Source organism: Crinia signifera, chromosome 6, assembly GCF_055691185.1.
Source record: "Crinia signifera chromosome 6, ASM5569118v1, whole genome shotgun sequence".
In the NCBI taxonomy this organism is placed as follows: domain Eukaryota; kingdom Metazoa; phylum Chordata; class Amphibia; order Anura; family Myobatrachidae; genus Crinia; species Crinia signifera.
This window is the reverse complement of record NC_139222.1, coordinates 13,573,081-13,586,270: the sequence shown is the minus strand read 5'-3', so window position 1 is coordinate 13,586,270 and position 13,190 is coordinate 13,573,081. Positions and strand designations below refer to the sequence as shown.

The 13,190-nt window shown below is 47.3% G+C and overlaps 1 protein-coding gene and 1 long non-coding RNA gene across 2 annotated transcripts in view; one reads left to right on the top strand and one right to left on the bottom strand.

Moving 5' to 3' along the window:
- Nucleotides 1–795: 795 nt before the first annotated feature.
- On the bottom strand, nucleotides 796–9,148 carry LOC146010055 (uncharacterized). Its single transcript, XM_083150908.1, has 6 exons — nucleotides 8,992–9,148; nucleotides 6,785–7,291; nucleotides 5,895–6,035; nucleotides 2,933–3,112; nucleotides 2,726–2,849; nucleotides 796–2,640 (listed from the first exon to the last, which is right to left on the bottom strand). The coding sequence occupies exons 2-6, from the start codon at nucleotides 7,277–7,279 to the stop codon at nucleotides 1,481–1,483; spliced, it is 2,100 nt and encodes a 699-aa protein (XP_083007034.1). The 5' UTR covers nucleotides 7,280–7,291; nucleotides 8,992–9,148; the 3' UTR covers nucleotides 796–1,480.
- Nucleotides 9,125–13,190, top strand: part of LOC146010124 (uncharacterized) — a 76,942-nt gene continuing 72,876 nt past the window's right edge. The window contains exon 1 of the long non-coding RNA XR_014444730.1: nucleotides 9,125–9,323. This is a non-coding gene — a long non-coding RNA (uncharacterized LOC146010124). The remainder of the gene's footprint in view (nucleotides 9,324–13,190) is intronic.

Below are 13,190 nucleotides of genomic sequence, written 5' to 3'. Positions count from 1 at the left end.
CACTGGCAGTTAGTTAGGCAGAGGGGGTTTGTGTATATGTATATATATATATATATATATATATATATACATACATACACACACGGTATATATATATATATATATATATATATATATATATATATAAAAAAAATAACAATACTCCAGATATTAATGACTTAATAAAAAAATACCAAATGCACCAAACCTTTAATAAAAAAAAAAATAATTCTAATATGATTTGGTTAAACAATTTGTGGCATATTTACTAGTTCAAAAGCGCCTTTCTCACCGCATTTCAACCCAGGTCGAGGTGAAGTGTGAATGCACCAAACCTTATAACCCGGGTTATAAGAAGGATTAAACACAGATCTCCTCTGTATAATGGGAGACCCAGGTTTAATCCAAAAGCGCTGGTCAGGGTTGGCATGTGAAAGGGGTATTCCATAATGTTCTGAGACGATGCATATATCGTGTGAAAACACCCCCATTACATGCAAAACTGCCCTCATATTCAAAATAGAACAAAATACAATTATGAGCAGTTATATCTATCAGTAACGATCGCCAAATTTATGGCCTGACAGCTTTGAAAACACAGCACAACTGTAGTAAAATGAAGGTGTTTGGCATAATTGCGTGGAAATACAAATCTCAGCATGGTAGAGACACATGTGTAGAATTAGGATGTACAGTCCAGCTGTCCACCCATCACCGCAACACCCATAATATCTGAATTATTCCGGATATATTATATATTCAATTTTTTTTTTTTTTATAAAGTAAAAAAAAAAAAAAAAAATGAAGACACAACACTTAATTTACCTCAGTGAGATAATGAGGGTACAAGCATGTTTTATTACCGGAGATTATTTTTACAGAACGAGCACAAACACACATCAAGAGATATTCAGGTCTTTAATAAAGACATTGTTATTTTCAATATGAAAGAAAAGAAAAAAAAAAAAAAAAAAAAAAACAATGGAATTGTGCAAATTAAAATGTGTAATGTTTCTTGGATCAAGTTCAGTTCATCGTCATTATTTTTATTGTAAATAATAAAAGACCAAAACATAACTATCCCTGCAATAATGTAATATATGTATAACAAAAAGGTTTCCCAGCAAGAAAAAATTATCTCTCTTCGGTGAATTGTCTACATCCGTCCGCTTGCTGGAACAACTAATACTTTGGCCACATAACGCAAAAGAGACTTGGTTGCTAAGAAAGACCTAACATGAACGAGGTTCGACAGGAGACGAAAGACATATACGACACGGTCAATGTGAACTTTGCATTAACTCGGAAGGGCGACGTCTGACAGACTTGACTGGCATGCTAATGTGCAGATCACAAAGAGTCGGACTCCATTTTATGGATTATAAAACACGATCGGAGAAATGGCTTCGTCCGCGAAGATTGGCGAAACGCTTGTCGTGGCGGCGTGAGGTTTGATCAATAGTGACTACACGGGTTAACCACTTGCATAACAACATACGTTTCACAAGATCTGCTTTACGTACAACACCTCCCCCACGTTCCGAGCTCCCAGAGGACTCCTCTCCATGTGAACTGCCTGGTGTACGATCAGGTTACTATTTCTGGTGAAGCATTTGCCGCAGACGGAACAGGAATATGGCTTCTCTCCCGTATGGCCTGTGAGATGGTTTAGGAGGCTGGGTTTATTGGAAAACAGTTTCCCACACTCTGGGCACGTCAGTCGCTCTCTGCGGTGGTCTCTCCGGTGGTTGGCAAAATCTGTCCGGCGGAGGAATGTTTCTGAACACTCTGAACACTTATAAGACGTTTCTTTCTTGGCGGACGTGGAGCTTCCCTCTTCGCCCGAGAGAGAATCATCTGCGACGGGGGGAGGTTTGGGTTTTTTATGCTCTTTGGGGGCGTAGGTCTGAGTCTCTACGGGAGTTTCGTCTTCCTCTGAGGCGAAGCCCATCTCAATGGGTGTGAATGAATATTTGGTGTGTGCGTGCTTTATCAGCGCGCAGACATCCGTGTCTATGCCGCTTCCTTCATCGAAACCCAAGAAATCCTTCTGCATGTGGTCGGCTTCATACATGGGTGGGGTATGCTCTGTGTGAGTAGACGGATATGCGGTGTAGTTGGTGGGGGCGTATGTGCCAGCGCCTGTTGCTTTTTCTTCATCGCACGAGTCTGTTTCCTCACCGACGTAATTAGCTCTGTAGTGCACGCGACGTCTGGGCATGTAGACATCGGTGTCTGTGAAATTATCCTCTTCATCGGAGACCGAAACCTCCTTAATATGAAGGGATGCATGATCTGCCGGTGAATACTCCTCCGCGATATCCTCCTCTTCACTGGAGACCGATTCCTCCTTAATATGAGTAGTTGTATACGGTTTATGATCTGTGGGTGTATACATGTCAGTGTCTGAGAGATCTCCTTCCTCAAAGTCAACAGATTCCTCCTTAATACGAGTAGGTCTATACGGTGTAGGATCTATTGGAGCGTAAACGCCGTCGTCCACGAGACTGTCGTCCTCACTTGACTCCTCCTTGATAGGAGTAGGTGTGCTCTTTGCGTGACTTGCGCGTGTACACATGCCTGTGAGATCACCACCTGCATTCGAGACCACTTCCTGCTTTATAACAGCAGCAGAATATTCACCCAATCGATTTATAACCGCTGCGATGAAAGGAAATAGAATTAGATTTTAGGGATAAACATTCCCTATATAAAAAGGGAACGCAGAGAATAAACGTCCTCTTACCAGGTGTCCGCAAGTGCTGGTGATTCTCAGTCTTCACTTTCTTGTTTTGATCCCCGTCCCCTTCTATTTTCTCCACTTTGTCCATGCAGAAATAGACCGTAGCATCCTCGCACCTTGAAGGGACCTGATATACACAAATAATGAGACAGTCATTATCTAGACACATTCCCCGGTGTTCTTGTATAATGTCCCAGTCCCCGCGGTCACCTCTCCGGTCAGCAGCTGAATGATTTTGAAGGTCAACTCCAATACCTCTTGGTCATTAATTTTTTCCTGTGTAGGTGGAAGCACGGTGATGGAGCCCTGGTTTGTGCTCAACCTGCCTGAAACTTGGGGATGGCTGCTTGGTGTGACACCGTCACCGGACTTCTCCACAACGACGCACTCCTGTACAAAGAGAGGCACTGATAAAGATCACTGTGCAGAAATACATATACGGAATATACAGGACCAAATGACATTCCCATAAGCATCTATAAAAAAAACATCATTTATATATGGTTGATCTTAAGGTCTCTGTTATATTAATAATGCTCCCAGACCCCGTCACCTCCCCAGTCAGATCCCTGTGTCAGTAATAGAGATAAGAGTGATGTCACTGTGACGCTCCCAGACCCCCTCACCTCCCCAGTCAGGTCTCTGTGTCAGTAATAGAGATAAGAGTGATGTCACTGTGATGCTCCCAGACCCCCTCACCTCCGCAGTCAGGTCTCTGTGTCAGTAATAGAGATAAGAGTGATGTCACTGTGACGCTCCTAGACCCCCTCACCTCCCCGGTCAGGTCCCTGTGTTAGTGATAGAGATAACAGTGATGTCACTGTGACGCTCCCAGATCCCCCTCACCTCCCCGGTCAGGTCCCTGTGTCAGTAATAGAGATAAGAGTGACGTCACTGTGACGCTCCCAGACCCCCTCACCTCCCCAGTCAGGTCCCTCTGTCAGTGATAGAGATAAGAGTGATGTCACTGTGACACTCCCAGACCCCCTCACCTCCCCAGTCAGGTCCCTGTGTCAGTGATAGAGATAAGAGTGACGTCACTGTGACGCTCACAGACCCCCTCACCTCCCCAGTCAGGTCCCTGTGTCAGTAATAGAGATAAGAGTGACGCCACTGTGACGCTCCCAGACCCCCTCACCTCCCCAGTCAGGTCCCTATGTCAGTGATAGAGATAAGAGTGATGTCACTGTGACGCTCCCAGACCCCCTCACCTCCCCAGTCAGGTCCCTGTGTCAGTAATAGAGATAAGAGTGACATCACTGTGACGCTCCCAGACCCCCTCACCTCCCCAATCAGGTCCCTGTGTCAGTAATAGAGATAAGAGTGATGTCACTGTGACGCTCCCAGACCCCCTCACCTCCCCAGTCAGGTCCCTGTGTCAGTAATAGAGATAAGAGTGATGTCACTGTGACGCTCCCAGACCCCCTCACCTCCCCGGTCAGGTCCCTGTGTCAGTAATAGAGATAAGAGTGATGTCACTGTGACGCTCCCAGACCCCCTCACCTCCCCGGTCAGGTCCCTGTGTCAGTAATAGAGATAAGAGTGATGTCGCTGTGACGCTCCCAGACCCCCTCACCTCCCCAATCAGGTCCCTGTGTCAGTGATAGAGATAAGAGTGATGTCACTGTGACGCTCCAAGACCCCCTCACCTCCCCAGTCAGGTCCCTGTGTCAGTAATAGAGATAAGAGTGATGTCACTGTGACGCTCCCAGACCCCCTCACCTCCCCAGTCAGGTCCCTGTGTCAGTAATAGAGATAAGAGTGATGTCACTGTGACGCTCCCAGACCCCCTCACCTCCCCGGTCAGGTCCCTGTGTCAGTAATAGAGATAAGAGTGATGTCACTATGACGCTCCCAGACCCCCTCACCTCCCAAGTCAGGTCCCTGTGTCAGTAATAGAGATAAGAGTGATGTCACTGTGACGCTCCCAGACCCCCTCACCTCCCCAGTCAGGTCCCTGTGTCAGTAATAGAGATAACAGTGACATCACTGTGACGCTCCCAGACCCCCTCACCTCCCCAGTCAGGTCCCTGTGTCAGTGATAGAGATAAGAGTGACGTCACTGTGACGCTCCCAGACCCCCCTCACCTCCCCGGTCAGGTCCCTGTGTCAGTAATAGAGATAAGAGTGATGTCACTGTGACGCTCCCAGACCCTCTCACCTCCCCGGTCAGGTCCCTGTGTCAGTAATAGAGATAAGAGTGATGTCACTGTGACGCTCCCAGACCCCCTCACCTCCCCGGTCAGGTCCCTGTGTCAGTAATAGATATAAGAGTGATGTCACTGTGACGCTCCCAGACCCCCTCACCTCCCCGGTCAGGTCCCTGTGTCAGTAATAGAGATAAGAGTGATGTCACTGTGACGCTCCCAGACCCCCTGACCTCCCCGGTCAGGTCCCTGTGTCAGTAATAGAGATAAGAGTGATGTCACTGTGACGCTCCCAGACCCCCTGACCTCCCCGGTCAGGTCCCTGTGTCAGTAATAGAGATAAGAGTGATGTCACTGTGACGCTCCCAGACCCCCTCACCTCCCCAGTCAGGTCCCTGTGTCAGTAATAGAGATAAGTGTGATGTCACTGTGACGCCCCCAGACCCCCTCACCTCCCCAGTCAGGTCCCTGTGTCAGTGATAGAGATAAGAGTGATGTCACTGTGACGCTCCCAGACCCACTCACCTCCCCAGTCAGGTCCCTGTGTCAGTAATAGAGATAAGAGTGATGTCACTGTGACGCTCCCAGACCCCCTCACCTCCCAGTCAGGTCCCTGTGTCAGTAATAGAGATAAGAGTGATGTCACTGTGACAATCCCAGACCCCCTCACCTCCCCAGTCAGGTCCCTGTGTCAGTAATAGAGATAAGAGTGATGTCACTGTGACGCTCCCAGACCCTCTCACCTCCCCAGTCAGGTCCCTGTGTCAGTAAAAGAGATAAGAGTAACGTCACTGTGACGCTCCCAGACCCTCTCACCTCCCCAGTCAGGTCCCTGTGTCAGTAATAGAGATAAGAGTAACGTCACTGTGACGCTCCCAGACCCCCTCACCCCCAGTCAGGTCCCTGTGTCAGTAATAGAGATAAGAGTGATGTCACTGTGATGCTCCCAGACTCCCTCACCAGTCTTTTTTCTTTTTACAAATAGAGAGGAGAGCTGTCACTATGACACTCCCAGGTCCCCTCACCTCCCCAGTCAGCAGGTAGATGATCTCCAGAGTGAGATTATATATCCTTTGAGTAATTTTACTTTTATCCTTGTCTGTACAGGTCTCTGGTGAAGGTAGCTGGAAACACTCAGTTGATCGGTTTGTTAAATCTCTATTAGCCTACAAGTAAACAGAAGAAATAAGAGGATTGTTATATAAACATATCTGTTCGAATAGCATTCTTATACCCCAACTATAGACACCTAACTTGTCAGACACAACATTATGCTAGTTTCCATTATGTCAAAGTATTGTGAAAAACATCCACACGTAAAAGGGATATATTGATGTCCCATGCATTTCAGAGAAGAAATTAACTACACGTCCCTGCTCCACTGGCCAAGTTAGCATCACTTCTGTTAGGGGTGGGCATTAACCTCAAGACCTACATTATGTAAGGGGCGCCGAAAGTCTATAAGATTTTCTCTGCCTTAGAATTCTGATGTGTACTTACAGGATGGTTGGCCCAGGCTGTGGCAGTCAAAGAGCAAAGTATCTAGCCTCAAATGAACCTGGAAGTCCCCCTGATAAGGATTTTGGGTAATTTGAGGGGCAGCTTTCTCCTTATGCCTGCAACGTCATCATGTTTTATATATGTGTGTGTGTGTGTGTGTGTCAGGTGGGAAGGGAGGGGTATTAAAGGCCACAGGAAACAGGGAACAATTGGAGTAGTGGTTATCATTACTGCCTCACAGCACCGAGGTCTTTGATTGCCACCAAGGACCTATCCAAGGAGTTTGTGTTGCTCTGGAGTTGATGGGGCTTATGTGTTACTGCTGAGTTTACACAATGTAATATGTTCCAAAGGGGCAAGATGGGCATTTACCGCAGAGAGTATTTTTGTAACCAGCAGAAAAATGAAGACTTACCGGGTCACCTTTCTGATGGCCCGGATTAAGTAAGGGGCTGAAGTCAATGAGATCTATTGACCGCTTGGAACTTGGTTTCAATGATGGCTTCCTTTTTACATCGCCGTGCCCTTGAGTTGCGTTTGGCACGGAGAAATCTGCATGAGCTTTCTTACGCGGCGGTTCCAAACTCTCCTCGCCTAGCTCCTGCGGTGGGACGTCATGGAAGATGGTCGGGATAGCGTCTTTTTTCAAAGTCTTCCGCAGCCCAAAAGGTACGTAGGACTGTTCAGTGAAATGCTCGGAGCAGATCCGGAACTTGTCGTACCTCTTGCCCTTAAATATTCTCTCTGCCATCTCGTCGACGTTCCCGATGGCCTGCCCGCTCTGCTCGATGCACCTCAGCCACGTTCTGATTTTGTCCAGACTGTTCGGAAAGACGTGCAAGACTAAATTCGGGGAGGGGAACTTCTTTCTCCCGAACGTGCTGCAGCGTTCAACGAAGCATTTCGGCATCTTTTCTGGTTTCTGCAGAAGAACAAAATCACCTTATGTACAAATGGACACAGAGTGAAGATGTGTTTTGCGGTGGGGTTTTCTTTTTGTACTGATTTTATACAATGAGTGAGGAAGAGGCCTTCAGAGACGGACGTGACAGAAAACTAGGATATTCCTATAACCAGAGAGACTAAACCCTTTTCTGCTGCGTTACCGCCTGGTCCCGTTCGATTGCTCCGGAGAATTAAGGAGAAGCTAATGAACAATGATGCAGAATGATGTTACGTGATGTTGGACACATGAAGGCTAAGGTTAGAATCCGAGGGAGAACGTGAGATGGATGGATAGATGGAACTAACGCTTTGTTGATTGGATTGACCTCTCCGATTTAATTATAAGTGAATTTTAGACTTTTAAATGTATCATATTAATCTTCACTGACCGAGGATCACACTATAATATGAATAGGACCCAAATCCCCTTTATGTACAACTATATATATTCTGCTCCTGTCTTGAATAAATTAGGCAGAGGGGGAAACTGGTTACAGAAGGCAGCTGCTGCTGCTGACCCCTCCTTCTAACCATCAGCATAGCAGCCAAGAACCTTAATCAACTCCGAACCCCTCCTTCCTCTACGTTCGTCCGCTTAATCCAGACTAACCGTACAATGCAACCAGCAACTACCTGAGCCCCTCAACCCTGCTGCAGCTCTCCTGCGCCTATGGGCCGGATTCAATCCTGTTAGCGATGCTGCAATTTTTGCAGATGGACGAAACCATGCTGCACTGCAGTGGGGCAGATGTAAAATGTGCAGTAAGATTTGGATGAGAAATGTAATTGGTCTATCTTAGCTAGAATTATTTAGGAAAGCCTGAATAATCGTGACTGATATTTGCATTTCTGACACTGGACGTCTCAGAACACATGTACTTAATCTGCACTTTGAAGAAGACCATTGAGGAAGCACATGATGGCTTGGACATACAATTCTGCATGCAGAGTGACTTCTTTAATGTAGGCTTAGGATGTGTTTATGATTTGTGGGCAGGATGAAACACGACCATGCGTGCGGATTGGTGCAGGGAACACTCACAGACCACACTCGTAGGCGACTACATGAAGTCAGACATGGAGCGAACCGCTAATTATGCCACAAGTTTGTGCTTCGTGACCAAGTCATACCTACCACTCATTACCACTTCCTGCACCAGAGTGCCCTCTCCCCGTCACTAACCACCATCTGCAGACCAAGTGGTTCTGCTTTCCTTCCTGGGGTGTCTACTCTGTGCTCTGGTACTTCTAGCACAGTCTGGTCTGTAGCTCAGCACTGAGATACAGACCGGCCTGTGCTAGAAGTACCAGAGCAGACAGCGCACTCCCTTATTACTTAGCCCAGCTCTTGCCTCACCACCGGAGGGCATCACACCACCCACCCACTCTTTGCATCCCGTACTTTTATATACCCCCACACTACTGCCCCTCCCCCACCTGATCCTCAGGATTGAATCTGCAACCCCTCCCCCCCTTCATAATGCAGTATTACCCCCTGCCTCATGTTATGATATTGGTTAATGAATACCTGCTATAATAATGCTGCATATGCAGCGATATCGCCATCCTGCAGCAATACTGCAGGACTATCGCGATAATACGGGGGTGATAAAACGCAATACTAGAACAGCGATAACACCGGCGCTAATAACGCCGCGGCACCATGCTAATACTCGCCTCACGCCCCTCCGTCGGCCTCGGTGTATCGTAACGCGGTAATTAACACTGCAGGTGATCGGCGCCGGTTGCTACGGGGCCCCCCGTCCCTGGAAACCGTTCTGCGCGGACAGGAACTTCCGGGTCAGGCGGCCGACGGCGCGGCCACGTGACCCGCCAGCACCAATCCCGCCCTGCCAGTCATAGCCGGGCCCCGCCCCAGGGGGCTTCTGAGGAGAGGGGGAGCAAGGCGGCCTGGCAGTGCTCTCCCCCATTGTCTGCCCTCCATTGCTGCGTGATGTGTCCTCTGTATCCCTTCTCCTCCTCCTCACAGGGGGCTCCTTTATCATGAGGTTGTATATAGATATATATATTTATCTATATATAGCTGTAATTTGTATGTATACATCTCACTTCTCTTATTGACATTTTATATATCCATAATATGTATATAAATATTATATATGTAATATAAAAAATATATATATATATATTTTAAATTTACTAAATAGTTTCTTGTATAGCGCACACCTATTCTGCAGCGCTGTACAGAGAATTTATGTGAACATTCACATCAGTCCCTGCCCCAGTGGAGCTTACAATCTATATTCCCTACCACATGTACACGCACACACAGACATTCTAGGGTTAATTTTGTTGGGAGCCAATTGACCTACCTGTATATTTTAGGGTTGAGGGAGGAAACCGGAGTACCCAGAGGAAACCCACGCAAGGATGGGGATAATATACAAACTCCGCACAGTTAGAGCCATGGTGGGGATCGAACCCATGACTTCAGCGCTGTGAGGCAGCAATGCTAACCATTACACCATCTGTACTGCTCCGTATATATAACACATGGTGGGGATAGAACCCATGACCTCAGTGCTGTGAGGCAGTAATGCTAACCATAACACCATCCGTGCTGCCCCATATATATAACACATGGTGGGGATAGAACCCATGACTTCAGCGCTGTGAGGCAGCAATGCTAACCATTACACCATCCGTACTGCCCCGTATATATAACACATGGTGGGGATAGAACCCATGACCTCAGTGCTGTGAGGCAGTAATGTAACCATTACACCATCCGTACTGCCCCGTATATATAACACATGGTGGGGATAGAACCCATGACCTCAGCGCTGTGAGGCAGTAATGCTAACCATTACACCATCCGTACTGCCCCGTATATATAACACATGGTGGGGATAGAACCCATGACCTCAGCGCTGTGAGGCAGTAATGCTAACCATTACACCATACGTACTGCCCTGTATATATAACACATGGTGGGGATAGGACCCATGACCTCAGCGCTGTGAGGCAGTAATGTTAGTGAGTACACCGCCTGTGCGGTCTATTCGTTCTGTAGAGCATTTATGAGGTCAGGCACGGATTGATGTTACAAGAGAAGGCCTGACTTGCAATTTCTGTTACAGATCCATGGGGTTGAGGTCAGGGCTCTGTGCCGGACATTCATGTTCTTTTGGGTATGGGTCATAGGGCAGACACTGCAAAGTTCAACCTACATTAGGTGGACACATGGGATGGTCAACATGAGTTTTTATTATCTTTTTGTCCTGGGTTTCGATGTAAGTCAACACGGACACCTTATCGGTGCACTGCATCCCCTCACCCTGCTTTGGGCACAGTGCCTCGCTGCGCTCGGCGCACTGTTATATTCTTCCTCCACACCCTCGTGGATAGTATGGTATGAAAAACCGCCTGTTGGCTAAAAAAAAAAAAAAGTGAAAAACTCATGTTGGCTTTTTGATTGCTGACCTAATGCTTGTGTAAACCTAATGTATGATGATCTAGTGACCATATCACTTTGAACTCCACAAACCATGTCTTTATACTGTGGTCCTTGCTTTGTGCACTGGGGCACAGTCGTGTTGGAATAGAGAAGGGCTTTTCCCAAACTGTAGCCACAAAGTTGGAAGCCTAGCGTTAACCTAATTCTCTTGGTATGTTGAAGCATTAAAATTGCCCTTTACTGGAGATAAGGGGCCTAGGCCCACACCTGGAAAAACAACCCCCATACCATTATCCCTCCACCACCAAACTTCACAGTAATGCAGTCAGGCAGGTAACGTTCTCCCAGCATCCACGAAACCCAGACTCAACCATCTGACTAACAAACAGAGAAGTGTGATTCGTCACTCCACGTGACACGTTCCCACTGCTCCACAGTCCAGTGTCAGTGCTTTACACCACTCCATCCAACCGTGGCATTGGACTTGGTAATGTAAGCTGCTCTGCCATGGAAACCCATTCCATTAAGCTACCAACACACTGTTTTTGTGCCTACATTAATGCCAGTGGCATTTTAGAACCCTTCAGCTATGGAATTAGCAGAGCTTTGGGGACTTTCACGCACCATGCGCCTTAGCAGTCATTGACCCCGATTTTACATCGTCTTCCGCTTTATGGCTGAGTTGCTGTTGTCCTAAATACTTCAAATTTCTAATTACACTTACAATTGAGCGTGGAATATCCAGCAGGGATGAGATTTCACAGAACGTCTTGTTGCAGAGATGACAGCCTATCACAGTGCCATGCTGGGAGTCACTGAGCTCCTCAGAACAACCCATTTTGTATCGCAAAATGGAGACTGCATAGCTCAGTGCTTCCATTTTATACACCTGTGGCAATAGGTCTGATTGAAATACCTGAATTCAATCATTAACAGGTGTGGCCAAATACTTTTGTCCATATAATGCCCAGAATACACTGTATGTACTGTGCATTAGATTCACAGGGATGCTTAACGTGTATCCCCCAGCCATCCGCCTGTTGGGGGAACCACAGGTGCCAGCATGCCCTATTAGGAAATGCTAAAACTGTGGCGGGGTAAGTGGTTCCACAACAGATAGAGGGCCATATGTTGGGCAGGGATGCATAACAATAAAGGATTCTTTGATTATAAGTCAGTACCGGCATTTACCATAGATGATGTGACCCTGCTTTTTGACATGGAACTACAGGAAGGGAGTTATCAAGATAGTGTTCATGGTCCTAAACATAGAGGCCTTTAAAGTTGTTAGTAAGGTACTCTATGGGGGGTATTTAATTAGCTAATTGCCGAAGCCAAAAGTATTAATTTAGCACTGAATACCCAGTGTCCAAACCCCACAGACTAAACCTTGCATCAGTAAGTCAGCGTAAAAACCCACAAAATCATGTCACGTGCGGGGAAAACCCTTATTGATTGTGCAGTTTACGCGGCATCAGTGGGTTTCTGTGTGAGAGTAGCGCCATGATCTTGTGTGCAGGGAAAAACGTTATTTACTTGAATAGCCTTTCCCCTGTGATTTTTGCTACCGTCTTTCCCCGATAATTAGACCTACCCCGATAATAAGCCCTACCCCAGATTTTGGACGCTGGTCCAAAATAAGCCCTCCCCCGAAATTAAGCCCTATCATTTTCCCCATGTAATTTGATGTACCTCATATGTGTAGCCCCCGCTCAGCCCCCGCTGACCCCCGCTGACCCCTGCTGCCCTCCGCTCACCTCCTCTCACAGAGTTTTCTTGTGTAGCCACTGCGATTCTCTCCTGGGGCACTCCCCCGTCTGCCCAGCCTCAGCGTCTCTGGCTAGCCGCTCCTCATGCAGCAATCCTTCCAGCCTGCACCTCCCCTCCTGGTTCTTGTAATGTAGATGAAGTTCAAGGTCCCGTACAGCCGCTCAGCTCCCCTCCCGTAGCGCCTCTCCGGCTTCTCCACTATCTGGACAGCTGTGGCTGCCGCACGTCACTGCTGTGCGCCCCGCGTCCTCACTCCGTCAGCCGGCTTGCACTGCCGCCAGCCACAAGATAAAACAGCCCAGCTCAGTCCTGCACTCTCCGAGCATCAAACGGCAAGTATTCTCAGCCTTTGGCTCCCTCCAACACTCTCCGGCTAGGGCATTTGCTTTTTTTTTATCAGGATGTATTCCAGGGAGCTCCCATACCACGCTTCCCTACACCCGCTCTGCCGTGGTCACGCCCCCCTTCCTGGGGCATTTTGTAAAGGCACAGTGGGGCATGTACGGTAACATGGAGCATCTATTAAAATAAGCCCTCCCCCGAAAATAAGACCTATGGTCTTTTTTGAGGGAAAAAAAAAAATAAGACAGTGTCTTATTATCGGGGAAACACGGTAGCAATTAGTCAGAGGCTAATTGAGATACCTGTGTATGTAAAGGTGTATACACACACAGTGCGATTTTAGCTT

What these genes read in the sequence shown, in the direction of transcription:
- LOC146010055 (XM_083150908.1), bottom strand. Translation starts at nt 7,279, where the DNA reads ATGCCGAAATGCTTCGTTGAACGCTGCAGCACGTTCGGGAGAAAGAAG. An exon ending in GCCATCAGAAAGGTGACCCG is followed by an intron (nt 6,036 to 6,784) that starts GTAAGTCTTCAT and finishes GTTTACTTGTAG; the next exon opens with GCTAATAGAGATTTAACAAA. An exon ending in CCAGCACTTGCGGACACCTG is followed by an intron (nt 2,641 to 2,725) that starts GTAAGAGGACGT and finishes CTTTCATCGCAG; the next exon opens with CGGTTATAAATCGATTGGGT.